The sequence below is a fragment of the Corvus moneduloides genome, chromosome Z, assembly GCF_009650955.1.
Source record: "Corvus moneduloides isolate bCorMon1 chromosome Z, bCorMon1.pri, whole genome shotgun sequence".
In the NCBI taxonomy this organism is placed as follows: domain Eukaryota; kingdom Metazoa; phylum Chordata; class Aves; order Passeriformes; family Corvidae; genus Corvus; species Corvus moneduloides.
In genome coordinates, this window is record NC_045511.1 from 45,566,540 (window position 1) to 45,593,257 (window position 26,718).

Here is a 26,718-nt window from a genome sequence, read left to right on the forward strand (position 1 = left end):
TGTGTTCTTGGGAAGGAATTAGTTTAATCGACACCTTCTTAATCAGAGTGAGTTATTTCTTCTATAAAAATCTCACATTTTATCAATATTACTTATACTGCATCAGAAAAACAACGACTAAAAATCTAAAACAGCATTGCAGTTATATATGAAAGGCCACTATTGTGCTAGTATGGGTTTCCCCTCACAGTTTAGAATTCAGCTGTGAAAGCATCTTCTCGAGCTTTATTGCTAGAGCCATGTTTCCTTTAATCCTTAATTTTCCGGACATGAAGGCCAGAGTTGGCTTTAATTTACCTAAAAAGAAGAAACGGAATTATCAGAATATGAAAGGAATTGGAGAAAGCCTGTGCACAGGAAAACATAATGCCACAGTGAAACCTCAGCTGCTACATTGCTACCAAGTCGTCCTGGTAAAAGCAGTGACACAGGAAACACTGCTCAGAGATGCGCAGAGCAGAAGCCCAACACATTGACTGGATTCTTTCTGAAGCTAGCCTGGCTGCTAAAATGTCAGTAGCTGGTTAATAAAAGCAGGGCAAGCTTTTGCACTCTTCCTGTTCACAGGACATGAGAGTGCAGAAAAATCCAAGCAGTTCTTGCCTACCCGTTCCCTTGAGCCACAAGAAGCCGAAAGCTCCTCCAATCCCAGATCACAAAGCCAGAAGCAGCAGAGGCTTTTCTGGGCACCGGTACCTGCATCCCCTGACAAAGGCTTTTGTCCCTCACCTGTGAACATTTTCACAAAGTCGGCACTCGACATGCTCATAACCACGTCAGCTGTCACAGGAGGCTTTCCGAAGCCAGCGCTCCCACCCTTGGTCTTCAGGTCAATATACCAAGTGCCTCCACCATCACCTGGACGAGAGCGAAGCGAGCTGAGAAGGCAGCAAAGAGCGCGGTGCCCTCCCTCTCTGTTGCCCCCGCCGGACGGCCGCAGCCGTGCGCCTTCGGAGCGCTTCCATGGCAGTCCGCACGCCGGCAGATGCTCTGCAAGAAGCCACCTCTTGTCCCCCGTGACGCCCCGAGCACCACGTGCTGGGGACGTGGCCAGGAGAGCCCAGAGGCTGCGCTTGGCTCACAGAGCTGGTGGCAGCTGGCGCTCCTCCCGTGGCCCCGAGAGCGCCCTGTCTGTGGCCACAGCACCCCGGGGCGGGCGGCAGCGCTGGGACAGAGGCTCCGCGTGCGGCACGAGGGGCAGCAGCTCCCGGCGCCTGCCCAAGGGGGCCCGGAGAAGGAGCATCCCACAGAGGGCAAGAGGAGCTGCTCTGCTTGGGACCGGCCTCCAAAGGCTTCTGTTTGAACATACCCAGTGCCTTTTGCCAGGCAAGGCTGCACAAGCGATGCTCTTACCAGATAACTCAAACTGAAAGACACCTTGAGTACTTCTCACATACTCTTCAGTCATTGCCCCTTGAATAACTCTGAATGTCTCTGCAACAGGACCTGATGGCTCGGCTGCAGCGGATTCTGTCTTAACCTTGGCTCCATCTGCTCCTTCCTGCTGAGATCTGCTTAATTTCTTCTCCTCTTGGGCAGCACCTATGAGAAAGATTATTTTTCTCTTTCAAATGCAAACCACTTTAAAAATGAATGTAAAAACATGATCAGAGAACTCCATTTGAAAAGCTTTAAGCTTCAAAGTAGGGAAAATGATTTTTTTACCATTTCAGTATTAACACTGATAAAGGATGCTTTCTCCACCTGGGAATCTGAATAGGTGTACATCACTAAATGTAATTCTGCAATAAATTTTGGTTCCTGATAGATCAAAAGGAAAGTGAAAATACAACCACAGGAAAATTCTAATTCTGACTGTTTACAGTTCATTACAGATGCTTACACAACAGTTTTCTGACATAATCTATACACTACTCCTGACAACATTAAGAAAAAAAATCAGTGTCTTTAATAACCATCGCTTTCATCCCAAAATACTTCTGTCAAGTCTATCTTGTAAAGAACATGCATATTTTCATAAATTCTTCTGCAAAGGCTTCTAAGGTGGAAATCAATTTACTGCTTTGATCAATGGTTTACTTTACCCCAGTGAACATGCACATTTAACAACAAAGGACAGCTTTTGCAATTTACAAAGCAAATCAAGTTGAACAGTCCTAAAAATGCTGTTGAAAGTCTCCTAGGTGTCTTCAGTATCAAAAAATGCTTAGGTCTCTTCTGTGAGTCCCTACAAAATAACCCGCACTGGGAGCCCAGGGAACTAACACCATCCATCCCTGGCAGAATGGCCCTAGGGTGATGCTCAAGGGGTATTTTCAACAGAAAGGAACACTTCCAACTTTGCCTCCTCTGTCCTTGCCTTATCCCTATTTTGGCACTCCTATAAAACCTGTTCTGGAGAGCATTCTTAGTTGCTCTCCAACTTGACACACTACAATTCTCTCCTGGAAGAGGGGACCCTGGGGTAGAAGCATGGCCTAGGCACGGGGTCTCCCTGCCCTCTGGTCACATGTACCCTAATCCTGTTCCCCACTGGTTATTTTGTGTTCCCCTGCCGGGGGAGGACCCTGGTTGTCCCGTGATTGCTGAGTTCTTCGGCAGTCCCCGGGCCAGGTGGCTGGAAATAAAGATTTCTGAAACTTCTATCAAGAAACGCTCCCTATTTCTTTCCGTGGGCCCTGCTGTCTAATGCATGTTGCAGGAGACCCCACTGCAACAACTGGTAGAGAATGCGGGCAACGTAACGATTCCCTGAAGACAGTGACTATGAAACAATCAAGATTTTGAAGATTCCCAAAAATTCATGAGTAAAGAAACTCCCTGGATTTTCTTTTCTTGCTTTTGTTTTGCTGTTCCATCTCTAAACTATGGAGGAACTGTGGAAAGACTCATGACTGTCCGAGCCACAAACGGACATTTATCTTAAACTTGAAAAGATTCTTGAACAACGGTATGTAAATTTTAGCTTAATTCAAGCTCAAAAAGAACTGAAACATTTCCTTTCATAGTTGTTTAAGAACTTTTTCTACGTTTCTTGGGACTTGATTCTCACCAAAGACTTTTGGAAGAATGTTTGGACACTCAGTTAATTTCTGAGTCAACATATATGCCAAGGGAAGAATATTTCTGTGAATATTATCTAATTACGGAGACTGTTGAACAATATCAGCTGTGTCTCTGCGAAGGGAAACGTCCCTTTCCTATCCCGGCAGTGGACAATGGAGTCCACCGTGGGGCCACGTGGTCGAACGGCGCGCGTGTTACAGTGAGCTCCTCCGCTACCGCCCGGCCCAGGCCGTGTGCACCGAGCGCTCTGCGAGCAGCAGTGAGGCAATTCCCGCGCACGGGCGGGCCAGCGCGAGCTGCGGTGTCGGCAGCGGAGAGAGGCGCAGCGGGAGCGGCGCAATGGAGCGGACCCGGCGGTGCCTGCCTGGCCCTGCGCAGCGCGTGATGGTGCAAGCCCCGTAAATGCCTGGTCGAGAAAAGCGGAGCACGGGCGGCACCAGGCAGTGGCAGCGCAGCTGTTGCCAGAACTGGAGGCAGCAGCAGCGCGCAAGGAGCTGAGCGGCGCGGCCCAGCCCGGCCCGCGCAGTCCCGAACGCGACCCTGAGAAGTTGAGAGTCTGCGGCGAGAGCGCGCAGACACGGGCAGCCCTGGCAACTCCAGCAGCTCCAGCGAGACGGAAAAAAGAAAAAATTATCGTAGCTAAGGTTTTAGGAATAGTAAAATGGTATAATGTTAAACAAAATTATGGTTTTATAACGAGATGTGACAACCCGGAAGACATATTCGTTCATCGTACTGCCATTATGAAGAATAAGCCCAAAAAATATATTCCAATCTTAGGAGATGGAGAAGTGGTAGAGTTTAAGACTATACAAGGAAGGAAAGGCCTGCAAGCAGCAAATGTTACCGGGCCTGGTGGTGTTTCCGTGAAAGGCAGTATATACGCTGCAAGTCGTAGTCACGTCAGACAATATCCCCATTATAAGCAACCCATACAGTCTCCCTTTCTCAATCTACCTTTCCCTTTTATCCCATATCCTGTTATCCCCAGTGTATTCCTAATCCATTCTTTCACCCATGGTTTCCCTCACAAAACCATGCCTTTACCAATCCGTTGCCCAAAAATTCCTTTCCAATGCTGAGTGGGGGATGACAAGGGGAGGGAGAAAGAATTACCTACTGTTGTTTAAAGTTCCAACAGGTACAAGTAGAAGAAACCCTCTCCTGCCTCATTTTCCCCACAAAGCATGTTCAGAGAGTCCTGTCTCCCTCCTGCCAGCCCTAAAATGTTCCAGAGAAAAAATCTGTTCGGACATTTAGAGAATCAAGAGGGTGGCTTGTTTTCTTTTGAAACTGTTCTTGTTATCTTATGTTTCTCCAGTTGTTTCCAATGTTAGGTTTTAAACCTCTTTTAGTTAAAATAAAAGGGTGAGGTATTGGGGTTCCTCCCCCCTGCCATGGGGTCCTGGGAGAGGGGACCCTGGGGTAGAGGCACGGGGTCTCCCTGCTCTCTGGTCACATGTACCCTAATCCTGTTCCCCATTGGTTATTTTGTGTTCCCCAGCCGGGGGAGGACCCTGGTTGTCCAGTGATTCCAGAGTCTTTGGGCAGTCCCTGGGCCATGTGGCTGGAAAATAAAGATCTCTGAAACTTCTATCAAGAAACGCTCCCTATTTCTTTCCACAGGCCTCGCTGTCTAATGCATGTTGCAGGAGACCCCACTGCAACAACATTTCATCCAAGAGTTATTTTAATTGTGTAAATTGTGCACATTTCATCTAAGAAACCATGGAGGCTTTATGTCATATTCTTTTGTATAAATTAGCAAGGCAAAGGAGATATTCCTGCAAAATACACAGTTTGAAGTCAAATTTCTTTTTCCAGCAATATTTACCTGTGACCTCCCTACTACCACAATTCAGGTGTTTAAAAAAGAATTTTTCAAAATAATGTATTGACTTTACACCATGAAAGTCCTGCAGGAGAGACTATTTTCTCCCCAGTTTTAAGTACACAGTCACTTCCATAAATTCTCCAAATGAGAAAAGGGTTTTTGCTAAATAGCTTGAGTCCAAATTCATAGGAGAAAAATGAAAAACAGAGGGCATTCATTATTGTGAAGTGAAATTCATTATGGAAATTATGGACTTGTATACACAGTGCTTTCCCTACCGTATCTTTCTTGCTTCATAGCTGTAGTGTCAGTTTCAACATCTAAGAAGAAGTCAGGCATCAGAGGGTGACCTAAGGAGGAGGAAAAATATAATAGTAAATCCAAGTAAAGTTGCACAGCAGGAATCCATTTCATCTGAAACTACAGTCAAGTAGTACCGTACTTCAGTTTATAAGTAAATAAACTACAAGTTGCAGGAAAAACATAGCATGAAATAACATGTTTAGAGTTTTGTTCATTTAAAATCTGACTGAGAAGGCTTTTAAGGTTGCAGTGAAGAACATCAGAGAAAAAAAAGTTAAAAATCTATGAGCTGTTAAATAGTAATACATACACCTACAATGCAGGTAGGTTTTCTTTTCATTAAAGAAGTTCTTGATTTAATTTAATAGGCATTTAATTATTAAACTCCCAGTGGATCCATATGGGCTTTCCAGTAAGACATGCTCTCAAAGCTGAGGCAAACCAACTTCTTTTACAAACTAATTTAAGAGCCCTTGGAAACAAAACTGTATTAATATTCTCCATATGTCCTCCCCTCCTTCCTGAATTTAATTCTCACCTTAAAGATCTCTTTTACCTGGTGCAATTGCATAAACATCAAAATCCTTAACTCCTTCTTCTCTCAGCAGAACTTCATCAATAATGAAGTTTCCAGTGAAAGTTTTTGGTTTAGTCAAAATGCAATATGCAGCATCTGCCAGGATGTCCGTTTTCCTGCACTGTTTTTCTATTCCAGCTCCTCCCAGCATATCCATAGCAGCTGTATGTATGGCTAGAAAGTTTGAAGGGTATGAAAACAAAGCTTTAACACTGATGATATGGAATTCTCATTTCTTTCGTAAGTAAACAGACTTTATTTTCCTTTCAGGCAAAAGGAAATTCTAGGAAGACAAAAGCTGTGAAATACTACCAATCATACTACCAATTCTTTACAATCAACAACAAAAACCCAGGATACTATTACAGGAATCAAAAAGGCCAGAACATTTTATGACATTCACATCCCTCTATTTATTTATCATCCCACCTGGATTTCTGTGGGGTACGCCCAGCCCCTGCCCTGGAGGGATCTCTGCTGAGATAAGAGATTTCGCAATCACCCAGCAGGACTCCCTGGAAAGGCAACCACTTCTTTGGTCATGGCAAGAAATGACAAGCCCACAATCCTTTAGGAGACCCTATGCAGATCCTTCATAACCCATTGGTCCCCACCCATCCCCTGTATCCCTATAAAAGCAAGCCCTCTGCCCCTGTGCAGAGGGTTCTCGTCCCTGGCTCTCCCCTTCGCCGGAGGGGACCCACAATAAAGCTCCCTTCGTGCGGAACCAGCCACACGGGCCTCTCGTCTCTCTCTCTGGTCTGGCTTGGCCTAGAGGCTGCCCTGCAGAGCTGAGCTGGAATCACGAGCTGGTATCACTAAAGAGCTGACAGTCTCTGCAAGGGCCCTCCTGCCAGCAGCTGAGGGAAGACACCGGACTTCGGGAAGGCGATTCCTTTCGGGACCATCTCCCCGGACTGGTCACCTCTTCCTGGGTCAGAGCTACTGACCCCTCCACCAGCTGTAATAGATTTCCACCAAGTTATTCAACCCATGAAAAACTAACAGGACAACTGTCTTCCTCAAAGTGGATGTATGACACATCAGTTATAAAGAGGCATTTGCTTTGGTGATTATCACACTGAAAGTTGATGCTCAATTTTAGTCTTTTGATAACTCCCATGAGCTACTAAGGTGTTTCTCCTAAGTTAATGAGAAACCAAATAACATAACCTCACATAACTTGTTCAATATTTCACAGAAAGGCTGTGTTAGACCTAAGAATAAAATCCACATCTCCTTGGCTTCTGATTCTTTTATTAAGCAGTTCTATTACTTCTGTGCCATTCCAGTAGTCTTCTTTATGTTTCTCCCACGGAAGCTACTAACATCGTGGCATGTTGCTGTCTAAGCCTGTGATTTGCTCTTCCAGGCTGAGGTATCCATTCCATTTTTTTCATCCTATTCCACAGAAAGGCTGTCTGGTTGTAGCTTTTGACATTTGCCATCTTACTGTTTTTCCATCATATGTTCTGCTTCATTAGTTTTTCCCATCTGCTGTTTAAAACTCAGTGCTCTATCCCCAAGTTTTGAGACAGATTCACAAACCCTTTCCTACATATGGGGCCAGAAGATCAGGGAGGCAGAAGGATAAACCAAATTTTTGTCCTCCTTTCAGTGCTTCCATTCCACGCAAAGTAATTTTGATACAGAAATGATCCCAACATTCCTTAAATAGCAAATAAACAGGCACTGTGCAGGACACACATATCTTAGCAGGATCATTCACCTTTCAAAGTAGGTACTGGGAAAAAGGACAGAAGTCTTCAGCACTGGCCTGACAGCTCCTGTCCAAGTGTCTTCTACAAGAGTGCCCAAGTGTGTAGATGTCCTTGTTGACTTCATTACTTTAGTCTTCTGTGATGAGAATTACTGTCTAGGTTTCATTTACCTTTAAGCAACCTCAGCTTCTTTTTTTTTTTCAAATTGAGTGAACGGCTATAAATACACATCAAACTAAAAAGTGACAAATAGATATACTGTACATACATGTAGGTCTACCTAGGTCTTTTTCTCATCTTTAAAAAAGTCAATAAATTTGCCTTTTTTTTGGTCTTCTAAAATGGTATCTGCCCTGCAAGATTTTTTTTTTTTTTAATAACTACCAACAGTTCAGAGAATATTTCTCTCAAACACCATGATGAAATTGATTGAGTTATGTTGATGTTAATATATTTATTCTAAGGATTCATTAAGCTGCTCACTTTTCGTGGCCCACAGGTCTGCCACTTCTCTGTTACTGGTAACTATTATTTTTCTGAGCACAATCAGCCTATTTGCATAGATTGAAGCAAAAAGGTTTCAAACAGCACTGCCTCATAGTCTGGCTGTACATTGTTACATTAATTTCATATAAAGTGATGTGGGTTTGCCTCTAATGCACATGAAGAGACTTCCAGTTCTGTCCCAGGACACCTCAATTATTCCTCTGCACTCTTAGTGATGGGATTGCCCCTTGCCCTTTTGATAGACATCCTCTTTCACTTTTAGATAAATGGAGAACTCTGGCATCTTATTACCAACATACCTTCACATGTTTAAAGAACCAGGTTAATGAACAGATCTGGCATCCATACTAACACTGAGGGTAAACATATTTGTATGAGATGATAGTGGACTTTTAAATCAGGAACTCTGCAATTGTATTTCAGACACCGTGGAAGTCTGTAACACTATCTGTCTAGATGACCACAATAAAGAAGTTAACTTTCTCACTTTTGGAAGATAAACCTTTCAAAAGCATATTTTTTTGTACTGGAGAATTCACATATTATGATCTTCTTTTATACTTGATGTCACATCAGTTTTCATGGAGGGATTACTGAATGAGCAGGCATGATTTCTGCAAATAAAAAGCTCTGCTTGTATACCTTTGGTTTTATAGAAAGCCTAATTACTTTTTAAAATTTCTTTGCAGCATCTCACAGAGAGAAATCTTTATTTAAAAAAGCATTTATTAGAATATCTACTGTTTTCATCTGTAAAAGGCATTTTCCTGCACTTCCAAGCCTCATGTTTTGCAGGATCCAGTGAGGAACAAGTATTAGCTGCACTCTGTAACCAGTACCAGCTCCCACAGTGTTCTCCTCTTACTTTAGCAGGTATGGGTATGTTACCAAGGACAAGGCAGCACTGTAATGCTCAAGAGAAAGATACAACTTTATTTAGTTTGGGTTTCCCACTTCCCCACATAAGAATGTCAGATTTGGTAGAAGTTTTATTAATACAATTATAGACATTCTTTAATACCAGACCACATCTGAGACACTGGTACTACTACTGATATTTGGAGTCCTGCAGCCTAAGCCAAAACTAGAAAGAAATAATGTATTCAACTATACAATGTAAGACTTAATGTAACTTCTGCTTATAAAGTTAGCCACCCCTCTGAAAAAATTTCCATTGTGAGTGGGTGGAGAAATTCTCCCAGGTTCTTCTTTTCCCTTGCCATGAAAAAAAAAAAGGAGGTCAAATTATTCACGTGAGTGGGGGAAAACACCACATTGCAAAATAAATACCTAGTATAACCAGCTGGTCTCTGCAGAAAAAAATTCTTTAGCTTTTAACAGGACCCATAAAGCCACTGACTCATTTCCCCAATAGTAGTGGATGTTTTTTCCAGCACATCCAGAGCTGCGAGGGATGCACATAATGTGTCTATGCAGCATATGAATATGTGCATTTACAGGACACAGGTAATCTTGTAACAGCCTTTCCATGAAAAAAGTAAGTCAAATTGGTTGTCTGCAGTTTCATACCATATCTCTATCAGAACGAGACACTCTGGATTAATTCCTTTACTGTCCCTAACTCTCACAGGCAATATACATTGTTAAATCAATCAATGACAAAAAACCACACAATGATAGGTAAAAGGTCACCCTCTGTTAATGAGAAACCAAGTTACTCCCACATACTGGATTCCGAGAAGATATAAAACCCATTTAGCAGTGCCATTTTAAAGACAAGATGGGGGAAAGGGTGGGGTCTAGGGAGCTAAAGACCAAGAATCAGGTTTCTTGGTTCTATTGCAGATGACATAGACCCTGGGAAATCTCCACTGAAAATGTTTTGAGGTTTTCCTGCGGCACTCAAAAAGCAAGTATGCAGAAACAGGTGCATATTTCTTTTAACTGCCTCAGAAATAAAAAAAATACAACACACACTTGAAACCTGAAAGGTGGACTTTGACTCCACCAGAAGGCAATCCAGATTCTGAAGTTATGCATGTAGTTGCCTTCAGTACGTCACAGAAGAAGACCTTACTCTCTTCACCATAGTACAGGTTTTGTGATGATGTAATTATCATGAATGATATAATTATAATTTTAGAAGTCAATCTCTTACCAAAATATTTCTATGGGTAGAATGCACAGAGTGAGCAGAATTATGAGGCATCCATTTACTAGAAGAATTTAAGATGCAAGCATCCAGACCAATGAAAAAGGACCAAGTCTGTCAGGCACACCAACCCAACTGTTCAACTGATGATCACCTACAGCACTTAAGCTAAGAAATTTGGCTGATTTTGTCTGAAATAGTTAAGTTTTTCTTGTATTTCTCACTTTAGAGAAAGTAGATCAGAGAGTTCCAGTTCCCATTAGAGTTTAAAAGGGACCTGCAGCTCCTAACAGGAAAACACTGAAAACTGTCTGTGTACAAACACTTCTTAAACTGGATCACCATCCTCAGAAGAGGATCTTGGTTCATATTTTTATCTCCTCTTCCTTCTTCCTTGCACAAGTTAAGGAAATAAACACAATGACTGGGCTTACACCACTAAAGGGCAGGATTACCCTCTGTCTGGTATTGATTTTAACAACAGTATGATTTCTGCCACAGATGTATTTGGGGAGGAGAGACCAGCCTCCTTGGCAAACAGCTGGCCAAACCTCAAACAGCAGCCCTTATCCTCAATGACCCAGAGAAAACAAATTGAAGCTAATAGAACATGGGAGCATTGAGCCATTTTTCTTCCAGAGAGCTCTTTAATTTCCTGTAATTTGCAATCAGATGGTTCTGTGAACAACTCTTCACAGAATTGCACTGTGCCAAAACTTCTAGGAATAGGCCTTTTAAAAATTATTTCCGCATGTACAGAGGTATCTATCTTGTCAGTAAGCTCTCGCAATTTAACTAGCAAGGAATTCTAAATAGTACTACATACACAGATGTTCAATTCCCACTCATGAAAGCACAATAATATTTTTGTGATTCTGTCCAAACCAAAACAATGGGTGCATCAGAAAAAGCCTAGGCAAGCCAAACACTATACATATGCTTCAACCAACTGTGTGGTTTCAAACTAGCTGAACATGAGTTTAGATCAAAGTGGCAATAGTCTAGTGACAACTAGGAATGAAAACCAGAACCCATGCAGGATGAAAAAAGAATATATAAAAGAACTGCTCAGTCACCTGAAGCTATTCCAGAAGAAGTCTGAAGTATACTTAATGTCAAGTAAAACAAGCTTTAGCAGACAAAACACAGAAAGTCAGTATTTTAGTAATATTAAAAAAAAAAAAAAAAATCACCTGTTTTAGGCCATAAGGCATTGACAGCAACTTCTCCTCTAAATTCTTCTGCCATTCCCAAGACACACATGGACATCCCATATTTAGAAATAGTATAAGCTAAGACAACAAGTGCAAAAGAATAGAAGTTTACACTCTATGTAAAATGTAATTTTAATAATGAAAGGAAGATAAAACAGGTAATTGGTTCACATGGAAAATTCAGGGCTTTCAGACAGAACAGTACCTTCCTAGAGTCCCTTCGACCTCCCACCCCTGTCAGATACAAACTGTACTCTGATGTCTTTTCATTGCAAAGAAAATGAAAGCTACACATGTTTTGCCAAAAATAACTTAAGCCTAGCTGCATGGTGATTTTGTCATGTTTTTATAAACAGAACACTGACAAGAGTGATCAATTTTTTTCAAGATGCCTAAGGCATACTAGCTGTTAAGGACCAAACTAGCATCCTACAGAAAACAAAAGGGTGGGACACAGGAATTCTAAATCCTTGTTACTTTGAGAAGGGAAACTTTTTTGGGGAAAGAACTGGAACTTGCTGGAGTTTAACACGACAAGTGTCCAAAATAGAAAGTTTTTTCTGCAGTTTTAAAATGAGCAACACTAACTTCAAGATTACATTGGAGTTCTTTTCCCACCTCAAAGTAATTTCCATATTAAAAGACAATATTGAGCTTTATCCATAGTAAAAAAAGTGAAGCTGAATCAGTAAGAAAAGAAATTTTGGATTTCAGTCTCTATTTGGAGAAAAAAATATTATGTAACCCTAAAAATTCCCATAGAAAAGCACAGACTTACCCTAAAACCAAAAAGGATGGATGATGCCATGAAACCTGCCCTACATTTTCCCACAAAACAATTTCTTGTAGGTCAGGTACAAAATGCTCTGAGAAGCCATTAGTGCCACTCTGTATATAGTGCTAAAGATACATTATCTGTCATTCTGCTCAGGCACTACTGCACACTTTACCAGGTACTTACATGTTTCTCACAACAACAAAGGCTCTGAATGCTACTCACCACAATGATTTTTGAACCACATGGGATTCAGATTCATAGGTGGGCTAAGGTTCAGGATATGGGGGTTCCTACTCTTCCTCAAGTGGGGAAGGCATGCTTTAGACCTGAAAGATAGATTCAGACATATCAGTCTCCTATTTTATGGAACATCAATAACTACAGTAAAAACAATACTAGTAGACCAGTATTTTCATAGAGAGCCCAAGACAAACCCTCTCCTCATATCAAATATTTAAATGATATAAAGAACAACAAAACAAAATCTGTCCCAGATCACTTATCTCAGGCCTAGTATTCATTCCTGCAAACTGAACCACATTCTCCAACCAGTGCATCAGCTTTGACTAAAGCTAGTTTTCCAGATACTCAGAAACCATTATCTCCTTGTAATACTTCTGGTAGGGGCAACAAAACACTACAAGGCAACAACCAAAATTAACAGTGAAGAGCATCATTTAGTCATAAAAATATTCTCTTCTGATCCCATACCTATTTCTTCTTTAAAACCATGTTGAAGAAATAATACTGCATAGCAGAATACTATTATAAATATTTCGAAGAAAACTGAAAAGCTATTCTCCGCTGAGAGAATTCTACTTTGAATTTACACATCTCTGTAAATCAGAGCTTTTACTTTACAGAAATTGTCTTTTGACTTCACTTCTAGAACTAGGGTACATGTTTGTATTTGATCTCTGCTTGAGAATTTTTAATCAAGCTTCACAAGGTGAAAACATCACCACACTAGTGATCAACTATTCACCTATTCCAACAGGACCTATGCATACTCTCAGCTACAAAGGGAACAACTTCAACACCTTCAATAGCAAAATCACCACAGTAGTAAAGTAAATAATTTACCACCTGCTTAACCATCCTAGGGTCTCAGCTCTTTTCAACGGCAGTTCACTAACAGATGTCTCAATTTCTTAATGCATAGGAACCAAGAAACCTAGCTGCCATTATTGAAACTTGGTGGGATGAATCCCATGACTCGACTGCATCCACTGATTGCTAGAGCCTACTCAGAAGGGACAGGGGAAGAAGGAGAGATGGAGGCGTTGCCCCCTGCATCAAGAGGCAGATTGAGTGTGACGAGCCATCTCTGAAGAACAACCTGTGAACTGAAGATCAACAACAATGAGCAGGTAAAAGCCTGTGGGTAAGAAACAGAGACTGAGGCAACAAAGGGAGTCTTGTTGGTGTTGGTGTCACTAAAGGTCCCTGACCAAGGGTAGCCTATTGATGAGACCTGCTTGCTCCAGCTATAGGAAGGATCACACTCGCAGGCTCTCGTCCTGCTGGGAGACTTCAGCCACCCCGATATCTGCTGGAAGAGTAGCAGAGAAAGCTGTAGGCAATCCCAGAGATTCCAGGAATGCATGGAGCATAACTCCTTAATCCAGGTAATAAGCCTAACAAAAGGGACACCATACTGGACCTGATGGTCACAACCCTAAGTGAGCTAATCAGGGACACCATGATGGGAGGCAGCCTGGGCTGCAGAGATCATGCACTGGTGGAGCTCACAGCCCAGAGGGAAATGGGTCAGGCAAAGAGCAAAGTCAGGGCCCTGAGCTTCAGAAGAGCAAAATTCCAGTTCTTCAAGGAATTAGTCAACAGGAACCCTTGCAACACTGCCCTCAGAAACAAGGGAGCAGAACAGAACTGACAGATCTTTAAGGACGCCTCCCACAGAGCACAAGAGCTAGTCATCCAATGCCACAAGAAATTAGCAAGGAAGGTAAGAGACTGGCATGGATGAGTACAGAACTGCTGGTCAAACTAAAGGACAAGAAACAAATGCATAGCCAGTGGAAGCAGAGACAAGTATCCCAAGAAGAATATATGGGCACAGCCTGGTTGTGTAGGTTTGGGGTGAGGAAAGCCAAAGTGAAGCTGGAGCTGAACTTCACGAGGGATGCAAAGAATAACAAGAAGGGCTTCTACAGGTGTGTCACTCAGAAAAGGAAGACAGAGGAGGTGTACTGACACACATCCTGGGATAAGCAAGGCTGGAAAACTGGTGACAAGTGATGACAAGAAGGCTGAGGGACTCAAAACTTATTTTGCCTCAGTCTTCTCTTCCCACACCTCTTAAGTGGATGGACAGCAGGATGGGGATTGGGGGAGCAAAGTGCTTCCTACTTTAAGTGAAGATCAGGTCTCTGACCATCTGAGGGGCCTGAAGATAGTCAGTCCATGGGGCCTGATCAGATGCATCTCACAGTTCTGAGGGAATTGGCTGATGTAGTTATCAAGCCACTCTCCATATCTGAAAAACTATGGAATCAGGTGAAGACCCAGGTGTCTGGAAAAGGGGAAACATTGTAATAATGTTTAAAAAGGGTGGACCGGAGAACCCTGGGAACGACCAACCTGTCAGCCTCACCTCTGTGCCTGGGAAGATCATGGAACAGATCCGCCTAGAATCAGGAGGTGATCCTAGGACAGCGAGGCGATTTGGGACAGTCAGAGGGTCTTCAACAAGGGCAAGTCCTCCCTGACCAACCATAAGGCCTTCTATGATGCAAGGACTACATCAGTGGACAAGAGAAGGGCTACAGGTGTCACTTAGTCTGTATAGCTTTAGAGAAGGATCCTCATAACACCCTTCTCTCTAAACTGCAGTGAGAAGATTTGACGGGCAGACTGTTCAGTGGATAAGGAATTGGCTGGACAGTGCCATCCAGAGGGTAGTGGTCAATGACTCAGAGTCCTGATGGACATCAGTGACAAGAGGTGTCCCTCAGGGGTTGGTATTGGGACCAGTGCTATTCAATGCCTGTATCAATGACACAGATGAAGGGATCAAGTGCAGCCTCAGCAAATTTGCAGATGATCCCAAGCTGAGTGGTGCTGCTGACACACCTGAAGTTCAGAACTGCCATCCAGAGGGACCTCGACAAGTTTGAGAAGTGGGCCCATGGGAATCTCATGAGGTTAAACAAGACCAGGTGCAAGGTGCTGCACCTGGATCAGGAAACTCCCAGTACCAGCACAGGCTGGGGATGAACAGATGGAGAGCAGCCCTGTGAGAAGGATTTGGGAGTGCTGGTGGGTGAGAGGCTGGACATGACCCAGCCATGAGCACCCACAGCTCAGAAAGCCAAATGTGTCCTGGGCTGCATCCAAAGCAGCGTGGGCAGCAGGGGAGGGAGGGGATTCTGCCCCTCTGCTCTGCTCTGGTGAGACCCCACCTGGAACACTGCATCCAGCTCTGGGGTCCCAGCATAGGAAGGACATTGGACTTTTGAGACAACTCCAGAGGAGGCCACCAAGTTGATTAGAGGGATGGAGCAGCTCTCCTGCAAGGACAGGCTGAGAGTTATTCTGCCTGGAGAGGAGCAAGCTCTGGGGTCACCTTACTGCAGCCTTCCAGTACCTAAAAGGGCTACAAGAAGGTGGGAGAGGGACTTTTCACAAGGGTGTGGAGTGAGAGAACACGGGGAGATGGCTTTAAACTGAAAGAGGGTGGGTTGAGATTAAATATTAGGAAGAAATTCTTTACTCTGAAAGTGGTAAGGCAGTGGAACAGGTGGCCTAAGAAATTGTAGATTCCCCACCCATTGAAGTGTTCAAGGCCAGGCTGGATGGGATTTGAGCAACCTGGTCTATGGGAGATGTCTCTGCCCATGGCAGGGGGCTTGGAAGTAGACGATGTTTTACGGTCTCTTCTAGCCCAATCCATTCCATGATTCAAAAATTCCATGATTCAACAATTCCACGATTCTATGTCAACAGGTATACTCTGTCAGATGGGACATCTTCCCTACCACCACCTTTACACAGGCAAAAAATCCACACCATTTCAAGCTACTGCAATTTTTTGAACATTAAACTGAAAGTAGGTCTCTACAAATTACAATCAGAATCAACATACAAAGCAAGGCGAAAGGGTGAAAATCCTTCACTAGGTTTTCTCAATTGAGAATTACAAAAGTAATGACAAAGACCACTCCCTTGAGAAGCACTGATTTTTCTTATGCTCTTCCACTTGGAGCACACAGAATCTGATTTTTAATCTTTTCAAGGCAGAATAGGACCAAACATACACTTGAAAATTCTCCATTAATTTGGAATAGCAAGATGTAACATCAAGAAAATCACTGTTGCTCTTGGGTGGTGAGGAGAAGATGGAACTTGCCACAGCAATACAACTGAATCCATTCAGCGATTTACCAAGAGCTGGCAACCAGACTGATTCTCTCACAAAGGAGAATGACAAACACTATTCTAGACTGGAGGACTGGACTAGATGACCTTTAAAGGCCCCTTCCAACCCAAACTATTCAATGATTCTGTGGTAATACTTTGATACAGAACTTTCTGATCACACCAAGCAACATCTGAATTTAGAGAATCTGCATCATCCTAGGGTCTTTTTTTTTAAACCCTGTGATAACCAGAGTCTTCATTTTAAGACGGTACTTTAAATGACATCCTGTAAATGTAAAGATGATTCAACCTACTAAATCCACCTCCAAAAATGTGCAAAATAAGGACCCCGGGAATTGTGAAATCAAATATTGGTATGTTAATTTAAATAAATAATAGAGTTGATAAACTGAAAGTAGGTGAAGAACACTTTGGATCATTAAGTTATATCTTTAACACTTCTCTTTTAACTACAGTGAGTTAAATAGCATCTCTAAAGATGAGAAAGACGCTTTTGAGAAAGAAACTGACAAATAAGATACTGACTTGATGTAGGCATAAATTTAGTCATTTTGGTTGAAATGAAAGAGCATCAGCATTTAACAAAGCCAAGCTGGGGCTTCATTTGAAACAAAGTAGTTTTTTCTCCTTCACACATAGAGGGGCTTGTGAACATTTAATGACTGCAGTAATAAGGTTCCTGTTCACTCCAACTTGCAAATAATTCTTGGAAACATTAGTTTATATGAGTTGACCAATAACTGACCAATTTCCTGTGAGCATGTGCAGAATATCTGCACTTAAAATTCTAGGGCAGCAAGACAGCTACAGAATTTCTCAGAAAAGCTGAAATAACACCATACATTCTGTTACAATTGCTTTGCTTCCTTCTCTCAGCACTTACGTGAGATAGGTTCCTCGTACATTGACATCCATCATAAGATTGACTTTCTTCGTTGCTGTTTCCAAAGTGCCCGTCAAAGAGATGGCGCTTGCATTATTCACCAAAATATCAATCCCTGGTTTTAAAGTAAGCCATTTCACATTAGCATTTGAAGACAAAATTCATAGGGCAGGCTGTTCTTTTTTCTTTTTGTTTGAACAACCTGCCCATTAATGTCTCCCCTACACCTTAACTTACCTCCAAAAGTCTTCACAGCTTTCTCCACGGCATTAATGATTTGCTGCTCTTCCCTCACATTAACAATGCAAGGCAAGGCCTTTCCTCCAGCTGCTTCAACTGCATAATTAAAAATTTAAACATTTAAAAATTTACTCTCAGATGGGACTAGTATGAAGCTTCTGAGGCAGTGACATGCTTCAAGAAGCCACTGAAAATCACACTCTCAAATTGTGACCTTTTTACATGTTGTATGAAGAACAGGGAAGCCAAAACCAAATCTTAACACTGCGAATGTTTATTTCATATATCTCAAGTAGAGTAGCATTTTTACATTTATATACACAGACCCATCTTCCTTACAGTAACATTACAGCATTCCTGGGAGGCAAGAGAAACACTAAGATTATTTTAGTAAATGTGAACTGAACTAAGACAGTCTATGCATTTTTCCACTCAGATATGATAATTAAGCAAGGGTATACATCCAGCCCAGCACCTTCATTTGTTACAACTTACTTTCTTCAGCAGCAGTGTAGATAGTCCCTGGAAGAGTAGGATGGGGCTCAGCTGTCTTGGCAGCTATCACAATGTTGGCGCCATCCTTGGCAGCTTTCAAAGCAATAGCCTTGCCAATGCCTCGGCTCGCACCTGTGATGAAGAGAGTGCATCCTGCCAGTTTCCTAAAGGTGAAGGGGGAAGTGGAGGGTAAAGAAGAGGAGAATAAAGCAGAAGCTGTTAATAATTTGACTTTTTTCAGACTCTAAGGGCAAATGTAATTTGCACAGTCTCCCAACCTTTTACTAAGAAAACAGCCTGGGAACACAAAAGGGATGACTACAGCTACAGAAAAGTACCACTGAGGTACCACACCCCAAGTCTGCAAACACTATAAAGGAAGAAGGTTACACAGGTCACCCAGTTACATTTCTCCCTTTTTGTAAAAAGACCCAACACACTGATTTACAACAGAGCTGCTATGTTCTGCAACAATGGAAAAGGAGTAATTTGTAAAAACAAAGTGCCAGTTTCTAAAAAGACACACCTACGCAGGATCTCTGTAACCTATTAATCACAGTGCTCTAAACACAAAAAACTGATGTCTCAATGTGGTACAAAGTACCGAGTCTGGAACCACAATGCCATGCGGAAATGCCAAAACCTTTATTTTCAGAAATAGCAATTTTTCTCTTACATCTTCTACCCTCAACACCTTCCCAGTAACTGTATGTAGTCCAATGGGTCCTCCAAATAAACAGGTCCAATCAACTTAGAGAAACTAACATGTTTTAGAGCCTAAGAAGGATGTCTGGCCAACACAATATCACTGAATTTTTGAAAAGAGAAATATCAACTCCACAAAAACATTCAATGATAAAGCCTTTTAGACAACAGGCTTTTCAAATGTAGGAGTGCATGTTTCAGTGCTGTGCATAAAGCTCATGTTGCTTTTTGTAACACTGTGGCAAAACCCAAGAGGTTCAGGTTTTTAACTTCAGTTGAAGAATTAATATATACTATGTGCAACAGTGACTTCACCCTTTTGCTCGCACCACAAATGTCATAAAAGTTTATGCTCTGAGCTTCCATTAGTTTTCCTTTCAGACTGGGCCAAACTTTGTATTGTTTCTCCCCCACCTGTTTCAGATGTGGCTTTTTCCCCTCTAACCTTAGAACATCCATCTCATAAACCCTCTCTAGGAGGATGTTTGCTTTCAGATGGCAGAAAATTGTAATGGGGCAGAAAGGGGGAGTGATCTCCCCCTGCAGAGGCAGGGCTAGGCATCTACAGGATCTCAGAAAGTCAATCATGTCCTGAAGGTGCCATTTCAAACAGCTTTTATCTACAAAATTGAGTCTCAGAAAGGCACAGGAAGAAAAATACTCTAAACAGTGAACCGCAGAAACCTAATGCCATGAGTTTAGTCACATGCACATTACACTATGACTGGAATACATAGTCAAAGTGTGAAACTCAGTAAAGTAAGGCCAGAATCTAGTTTCTACCTTCAGCCAACCAATATGAGGTCAGCAGAATTCACCTTAGTCATGGAAGAGCTAAATGGGGTCCAGCGAGAGGCAGCTCTGGAGGAGAGAGCAGCAGAGAAAAGCTGATGGGGCTGTAAGCCCTGCCTGGGGCTGGAGTGGTCTACTCAGGAAAACAAGCAGGTGTACCGGGAGACTAGCAGGGCTATGCAGGGAACTTGTGACTCAGCTCCCAAGAAAGGATACAGGGAGTGGGAGCAAAGACAGGCCACAAAGAAGGAATTAGAAACATTACCAGGGCATGTTGGGGTGGTGTCAGGAAAACCAAAGTTCACCTGCAGCAGAAGCTTGTGAAGGGCATCAAGAGCTCAGAGACTTCTGCTACGCTGGTAGTAAAAGCAGGCCCTTTGCTCAATGGAGTGGGTGAATGCAAATCTTTCAACACCATCACAATATTTTTGCCTCATATTTAAGACATGATGCTATGATCTGGATGCGTACGCAACCTGACAGGTAAAAAACTGGTTGGTTGGTCAGGCTCAGAGGATGGAGATTAGTTAGTCATGTTTGGAAGACTAAGGATTTATTTCTTAATTCACTTAACAGCCCAATAGTTTAAAGTTTATAAAGCATGTGCCTGTCTAAAATTTCTTATGACCTGTATTGTGAAGGTCACATCTGCATCACTGCCAGGAGAGTTGAATTCTGCTAATAAGACAGAAAACATCAAATTCACGTCTGTGCCCTATGGTCTTGGGAATCTTCATTAAGATTGGTTCCTTTCCCACCACAGATGACTGCCAATAAAGACCTTCAGGTCACATCAGGGACACTTTTTACAGCTTACACAGACACTAGGAATTTAATAATCCTGTTTATAACACACAGGAACAAATAATAACTTATCTTCCCAGCTGTCAGCAGTACTGGCTGCTGAAAAGCCAAAAGGCAGAAAAACACTTCTAAATTAAGATCCTATACCAGATGAAAATTTGACTGCCAGGTAAGACAGTACTAAAATACTATAATACTATATAACAACAACAGCAATAGTAGTAATAATAATAAGTAATTATACTTCATATAAATGTTCTATACAAAATTACTGATAAACTGCCTGATTTACATTAAAGTCCTCCAATAACTGTTTCCCTTGCAAAAGGCGCTGTTCAAGCCCACGACACGCCCCGAACTGCTCGTCCCGGGTCTCTGGTGCTGCCCGGGGCCCCTCGGCCGGCCCGACCCCGCAGGCCCGCGGGGACACGCGTGTCCTCCGCTACAGCCCCTCGCTTTCGGCCGGCCCGCTGCTGGTCCCGCACGCCCCGCAAGGAGACAGCGCTCGGGGGCAGCGAGACAGCGCTCAGGGGTGTCCGGCGAACCCCGCGGCGGCTACCGGCCGCAGCCCGCCCGCCCCGAGAGCCCCTGGGCAGCGCGCAGCCCCGGCGGCCGCGGCGAGGGCACCTTACCCGGTGTTGGGCAGCATGGCGGCGCGGGGCGGCGCGGGGAGGCCGGGCCGGGCCCGCTCCGCTGCGCAGCCGCCGCGGCCGCTCGGGGCGGGGTAGGGGCAGCTCCGGGGCCGCTGCTGCCGCCGTTCTGCCCCGAGGAGCGAAGGTGGCGGGCTCGGGGGTTGCGAGCCAACCCGAGATTGGAAAAAGGCGTACGCGGGATGAAGGGTGGAAGTGGGACGCTTCCTGCATCCTTTCGTTCTCCGCCGGATGCGTGAAATTTTGCTTTGGTCTCTTGCCAGTCGCACTCAAATCACTGGAGCTTTGCCTCCATTTCATCTGCCGGAGTGCTGTGTCCTGTTCGAGTCTCCTCAGGACAGGAGAGACAAGGAGCTACTGGAGTTAGTCAAGTAGAGGAGCACAGAGATTATCTGGGGCCTGGAGCATCTCTGTCATGAGGACAGACTGCAGGAGCTGGGCCTGTTCAGTCTAAAGAAGATGGGATCTCCTTAATGCATATAAATATCTCTAAGTTGGATGCCAAGACCATGGTGCTAGAATCTTTTCAGTGGTGCCCAGAGACACCAGGAGCAGTGGCTGTAAACTAAGCTACAAGAAGTTCCACTTAAACATGACGAAGAACTTCTTTATGTTGAGGGTGGCAGAGCACTGGAACAGGCTGCCTAGGGAGGCTGTGTGATCTGCTCTAGGTCACTGTGCCTTGACAGGGTGGTTGGAGTAGATAACCTCCAGAGGTGTCTTCAAACTCTAATGATTCTGTGATTCCCTGTTCGTTAAAAAGCCTGCAGTAGGATCCTCTGTCTTTGTTCACCCAGCCACACCTATCCTCTCCTTCAACCTCTCCCCTAGTCCCTCTCTTGTTTCACAATAACTGCAAGGTCAGCCCTCGCCTCCACGCCCTGTACATGCAACTTTTCCTCCTCCCTCTTTGCCCAATGAAGACTCTGACCTCCTCCCGTCCTTGTCATGCTGCCCACCTGTTACTATGGTTGGAAAATCTTCCACCAGGTTCCACCTTTTGTTTGTCTTTTCCCCCTTCAGCTCTCACATAGAGATTCTGTGCAGCACCCTGAGAGGGCTTCAGGTTTCACTGGGAACTGATGGCAGAAGGGGAAATCACCTGGTAGGTCTGAACCTGCTGGAGGAATTGAGACAGATGGTTTTACTGACAGAAATCAAACTGAGCCTGAGCAGATGCACTAGTCCTTGTGTATTGATATAATGGTGGTTATTACTTTGCTTCATAGCAGTTCACAGTCTCACAGGGCTGCAGACTCCTGCAGGACTGAGCCACGAGCAGGCTGGAGGGGCCAAGGGCTGTCTGAATGCTTTGCAACTATAACGTCTTCCATGCCGCCTGCTTTCCCGGTTGACATCCTGCACAGATGGAAGTGAAAGTGCTTTGCTAAGGTCTTCAGGCATACTTTTCCTTCATTCTCCCGGCAGCCACTCGGCCTGAATGACCAAGGCAGGGCTTGACTGCCATAGCTGCATGCCCAGACTGTAAGCCTCATGCCTGCAGTGTGCTCCATGGAAGTGAGCCATTGTGTCTGTGTGTAGAGAGCTGCCGCTTTCAACCATGCACAGAAGTACCTGCAGGAGAAGCCCCTGGGCATCATGGTTCAACCTTCTTTCCCTCAAGTGTTGTTTTTTTTTCCTTCTCTTCAGTACGTAATAGGGGGAACTGGAGTGACGGCGCTTTTTTCTTTGTCAGGAGGGTCAGTTTACCTCCTCGAAGGTTTTTGTAGCATGAGGGGCAGAAAGCATTTGAACAGCGCTACAGAAGGTGGAAGGCTCGAGCGCTGGGTTTCAGCAGTGTTGCTGGTGCTCGGTTATGCGGCAGCCCCGCGGCTCACCCTCCCTCACTCCGGGTGCTGAGCGGGGGAGCACGGGATTGCCGTGCGCTGAGCACCCCTGCTTGCAGTCCAGTGCTCTGCTCTCTACAATGCAGAAACCCCGCGGTCCTGGCGAGGGGGGACCCCTCTGCTCTCCCAAATGCCCTTCCCTCCGATGGTGCAGCATTCACCTGGAGCTGAGCCCCTGACCCCCCAGCTACTCGCAGGCGAAGGTGGTGCGCCCTTCTCGCTCAGGAACGACTCGTTTAATTTCGCGGGGCCGGGTGTTTTGCCCATCAGCCTTTTGACTGGCGCAGCGCCCCGTGCCGCGCTCCGCCAGTGCCGCCCTCCGCCAGCTGCCCTCACTGCCAGCCCTCAGCCGGGGCTGACCCGGCTGCAGCCCGGGCAGGGGATGAGGAAACGCCGCCGTGCGGGACGAGGTGGCGGGCAAGGTCCTAGCGAGCACTGTCAGCGGGGCTCTGGGTGTCCTCAAGACAGTGAGAAGATCTTTCAGGCCAGCAGTCGGCTCTGAAAACACTGTGTGTCCTCCATGTGACAATCCCAACACACTTACTGCCTCACTGCAAGCCTCCCGTGTTTTTGGGTGACATTTAACCTTTTAGCATCGCTCAAGTCTTAGAGCACTTCTTTTAATGAATATATATCCATATGAATATAGAAATAGGTAGAAACGTGAAAAGTTGGGAAGAGAGGTAAACTGAGGAAAGCCACTTGTGCAAGATCACACAGCACGCATGGGGCATAGTTCACTGGTATGCCCATCCCATGGTCTGCATGAAATTGTTTCCCCCGTTCATTAACAAGTGTGCACCCTAGTGAATATTGCTGTTATTTCAACATATTAAGAAGATAGTTTTTAGCAGGAGAACCATTGTAGTTAAAATACTAATTTTAAACTCACCACTATTTGATTGGAACATTAAATAACATTTGGATATCTAACAACTAATGTTAAGGACACTCATGGATATACTACTAGTAAAATCAATTCCCAAGTTTGGCGAAAAAATAAGAATTTATTAGAAACAAATAAGGCTTGTGAGGAAGAGTTGAGGTGAGTTTTTGTTTATTTCTTAGTAATAAAATAATTACACAGTTATATTAAATGATAATTAATTAAATTGGTTTAAATTCCCCATCTCATAACTATTTCTTTTTTTACTACATACCGGCAAAAGTCATGGTTTCTCAACTTCAAACTTTTTTTCTTTGCAACTTTGAAAGGTTTCTAGTTTTGATGGTAGCAGTGAAGATAGAAAGATGTAGTAGGAAAACCACTATATATACAAGTTGATCAATTCTGGTGATATGGAAAGCTCTCTGGATTTCAAGTGGATTGGTTTGGTTTTTCTCTTGAAAAACGAAGAATTTTCTCTTGAAAGTCCAAGAATTTGGACTCCATTCAAGCTATTTGCCAAAATCTCTTTTCTCATTTGGAGGGTGAGATATATGGAAGTGGCTGCAGACCCTATGTACTTAAAACTAGTGAAAGAATGTTACCTACCACTGGACTTTGAAACATTAATGGTTTATGATCAGTACCTTATTTTGAAGAATCCTTTCTTATAGTGAAGGTCACCGGTGAATATTACTGAAAAAGAAATGGAATGGAAAATAGCACATTTTGCAGGAGAGTCATATGGTCTGTCTTGCTGAATTATATCAAAACCAGTCTGTCTTGCATCCTAGATGAAATTTACATGATTTACAGTCTCTTAGATGAAATACAGAAATGTTTTGGTTTTTTTTTTTTTAAAGCATTGCTTTTGCTTTTTCAGAGTTGCAGTGTGTCAAGTTGGAGAGCAACTAAGAATGCTCTCCAGAACAGGTTTTATAGGAGTGCCAAAATAAGGATAAGGCAAGGACAGAGGAGGCAAAGTTGGAAGTGTTCCTTTCTGTTGAAAATACCCCTTGAGCATCACCCTAGGGCCATTCTGCCAGGGATGGATGGTGTTAGTTCCCTGGGCTCCCAGTGCGGGTTATTTTGTAGGGACTCACAGAAGAGACCTAAGCATTTTTTGATACTGAAGACACCTAGGAGACTTTCAACAGCATTTTTAGGACTGTTCAACTTGATTTGCTTTGTAAATTGCAAAAGCTGTCCTTTGTTGTTAAATGTGCATGCTCACTGGGGTAAAGTAAAATGCTGGTCAAGTTGATGTATTTAAGCAGAATTCTCTGTATTTTAAGTAGAATTCTCTGGATCTTTAAGCTCTGAGTCTTGAAGCAGAATTTGCTATCCCTGTCCCTTCTTTTGATCTCTGTTGCAGATGGAAGTTGATGATATCATTCTCCTCTTTAACCCCTCTTTTATATGTCAAAAGATGCTATCAGGTGGGTTAAACAGATGTTGCTCAATGTTTGTGGGAAGCTTTTGTATTTTATGACCTGCCTGGCAGTTGTCTGAGAAGATGACATCTTCTCTGACACTCAGCCTGAGGTTCTGCACGTCCTGAACTGAACTTTGCTTGAAACTGAGTAGGGGGCATCTCCCCAAACCACCACCAGGGACCAAGCACTAGAGAGTACTGAAGAGGCCCATGCAGGTGCAGTGACACGTACTGCATAAGGTTGCTCAAGTTAAGCAGTTATGCAGTAGAGAGGGGCTAACTATGTATTAGATAGGCAGGTTTATGTAGATTTCAATGTGTGAATTCTCTCACGTTGACCTTACCTCTTGTCCCTGTTTATTTAGAGAGTTCCAAAAGTTGGCAACAAAAGCAGTAAATTGATTTAGAGTTTAGAAGCCTTTGCAGAAGAATTAATTTCTTGGAGGTGCTGCCCAAGCATTCGAAGAGGAGAAGAAATTAAGCAGATCTCAGCAGGAAGGAGCAGATGGAGCCAAGGTTAAGACAGAATCCGCTGCAGCCGAGCCATCAGGTCCTGTTGCAGAGACATTCAGAGTTATTCAAGGGGCAATGACTGAAGAGTATGTGAGAAGTACTCAAGGTGTCTTTCAGTTTGAGTTATCTGGTAAGAGCATCGCTTGTGCAGCCTTGCCTGGCAAAAGGCACTGGGTATGTTCAAACAGAAGCCTTTGGAGGCCGGTCCCAAGCAGAGCAGCTCCTCTTGCCCTCTGTGGGATGCTCCTTCTCCGGGCCCCCTTGGGCAGGCGCCGGGAGCTGCTGCCCCTCGTGCCGCACGCGGAGCCTCTGTCCCAGCGCTGCCGCCCGCCCCGGGGTGCTGTGGCCACAGACAGGGCGCTCTCGGGGCCACGGGAGGAGCGCCAGCTGCCACCAGCTCTGTGAGCCAAGCGCAGCCTCTGGGCTCTCCTGGCCACGTCCCCAGCACGTGGTGCTCGGGGCGTCACGGGGGACAAGAGGTGGCTTCTTGCAGAGCATCCGCCGGCGTGCGGACTGCCATGGAAGCGCTCCGAAGGCGCACGGCTGCGGCCGTCCGGCGGGGGCAACAGAGAGGGAGGGCACCGCGCTCTTTGCTGCCTTCTCAGCTCGCTTCGCTCTCGTCCAGGTGATGGTGGAGGCACTTGGTATATTGACCTGAAGACCAAGGGTGGGAGCGCTGGCTTCGGAAAGCCTCCTGTGACAGCTGACGTGGTTATGAGCATGTCGAGTGCCGACTTTGTGAAAATGTTCACAGGTGAGGGACAAAAGCCTTTGTCAGGGGATGCAGGTACCGGTGCCCAGAAAAGCCTCTGCTGCTTCTGGCTTTGTGATCTGGGATTGGAGGAGCTTTCGGCTTCTTGTGGCTCAAGGGAACGGGTAGGCAAGAACTGCTTGGATTTTTCTGCACTCTCATGTCCTGTGAACAGGAAGAGTGCAAAAGCTTGCCCTGCTTTTATTAACCAGCTACTGACATTTTAGCAGCCAGGCTAGCTT

General features: G+C 44.2%; 2 protein-coding genes and 1 long non-coding RNA gene across 3 annotated transcripts; 2 read left to right on the top strand and 1 right to left on the bottom strand.

Annotated features, from left to right (window-relative positions):
• HSDL2 (hydroxysteroid dehydrogenase like 2) lies at positions 1-21,127 on the bottom strand. The gene is made up of 11 exons (XM_032097017.1): positions 21,027-21,127; positions 18,094-18,257; positions 17,596-17,694; positions 17,359-17,473; positions 12,297-12,400; positions 11,276-11,374; positions 5,721-5,915; positions 5,140-5,211; positions 1,354-1,542; positions 730-858; positions 1-297 (listed from the first exon to the last, which is right to left on the bottom strand). The coding sequence occupies exons 1-11, from the start codon at positions 21,041-21,043 to the stop codon at positions 185-187; spliced, it is 1,296 nt and encodes a 431-aa protein (XP_031952908.1). The 5' UTR covers positions 21,044-21,127; the 3' UTR covers positions 1-184.
• Positions 3,077-25,667, top strand: LOC116438241. Its single transcript, XR_004237645.1, has 4 exons — positions 3,077-3,152; positions 6,551-6,553; positions 25,429-25,440; positions 25,658-25,667. It is a non-coding gene; the product is annotated as an uncharacterized LOC116438241 (long non-coding RNA).
• On the top strand, positions 25,663-26,718 carry LOC116438240 (hydroxysteroid dehydrogenase-like protein 2). The gene is made up of 2 exons (XM_032097018.1): positions 25,663-25,855; positions 26,351-26,718. The coding sequence occupies exons 1-2, from the start codon at positions 25,801-25,803 to the stop codon at positions 26,701-26,703; spliced, it is 408 nt and encodes a 135-aa protein (XP_031952909.1). The 5' UTR covers positions 25,663-25,800; the 3' UTR covers positions 26,704-26,718.

Bases quoted from the DNA above. Each gene is read 5' to 3' on its own strand.
- HSDL2 (XM_032097017.1), bottom strand. The intron at 11,375-12,296 runs GTGAGTAGCATT...TTGTTGTCTTAG, and splicing joins GTGGTTCAAAAATCATTGTG to CTTATACTATTTCTAAATAT. The intron at 5,212-5,720 runs GTAAAAGAGATC...CCTCCTCCTTAG, and splicing joins TGTTTATGCAATTGCACCAG to GTCACCCTCTGATGCCTGAC.
- LOC116438240 (XM_032097018.1), top strand. From the start codon at position 25,801: ATGACTGAAGAGTATGTGAGAAGTACTCAAGGTGTCTTTCAGTTTGAG. The intron at 25,856-26,350 runs GTAAGAGCATCG...GCTCTCGTCCAG, and splicing joins CTTTCAGTTTGAGTTATCTG to GTGATGGTGGAGGCACTTGG.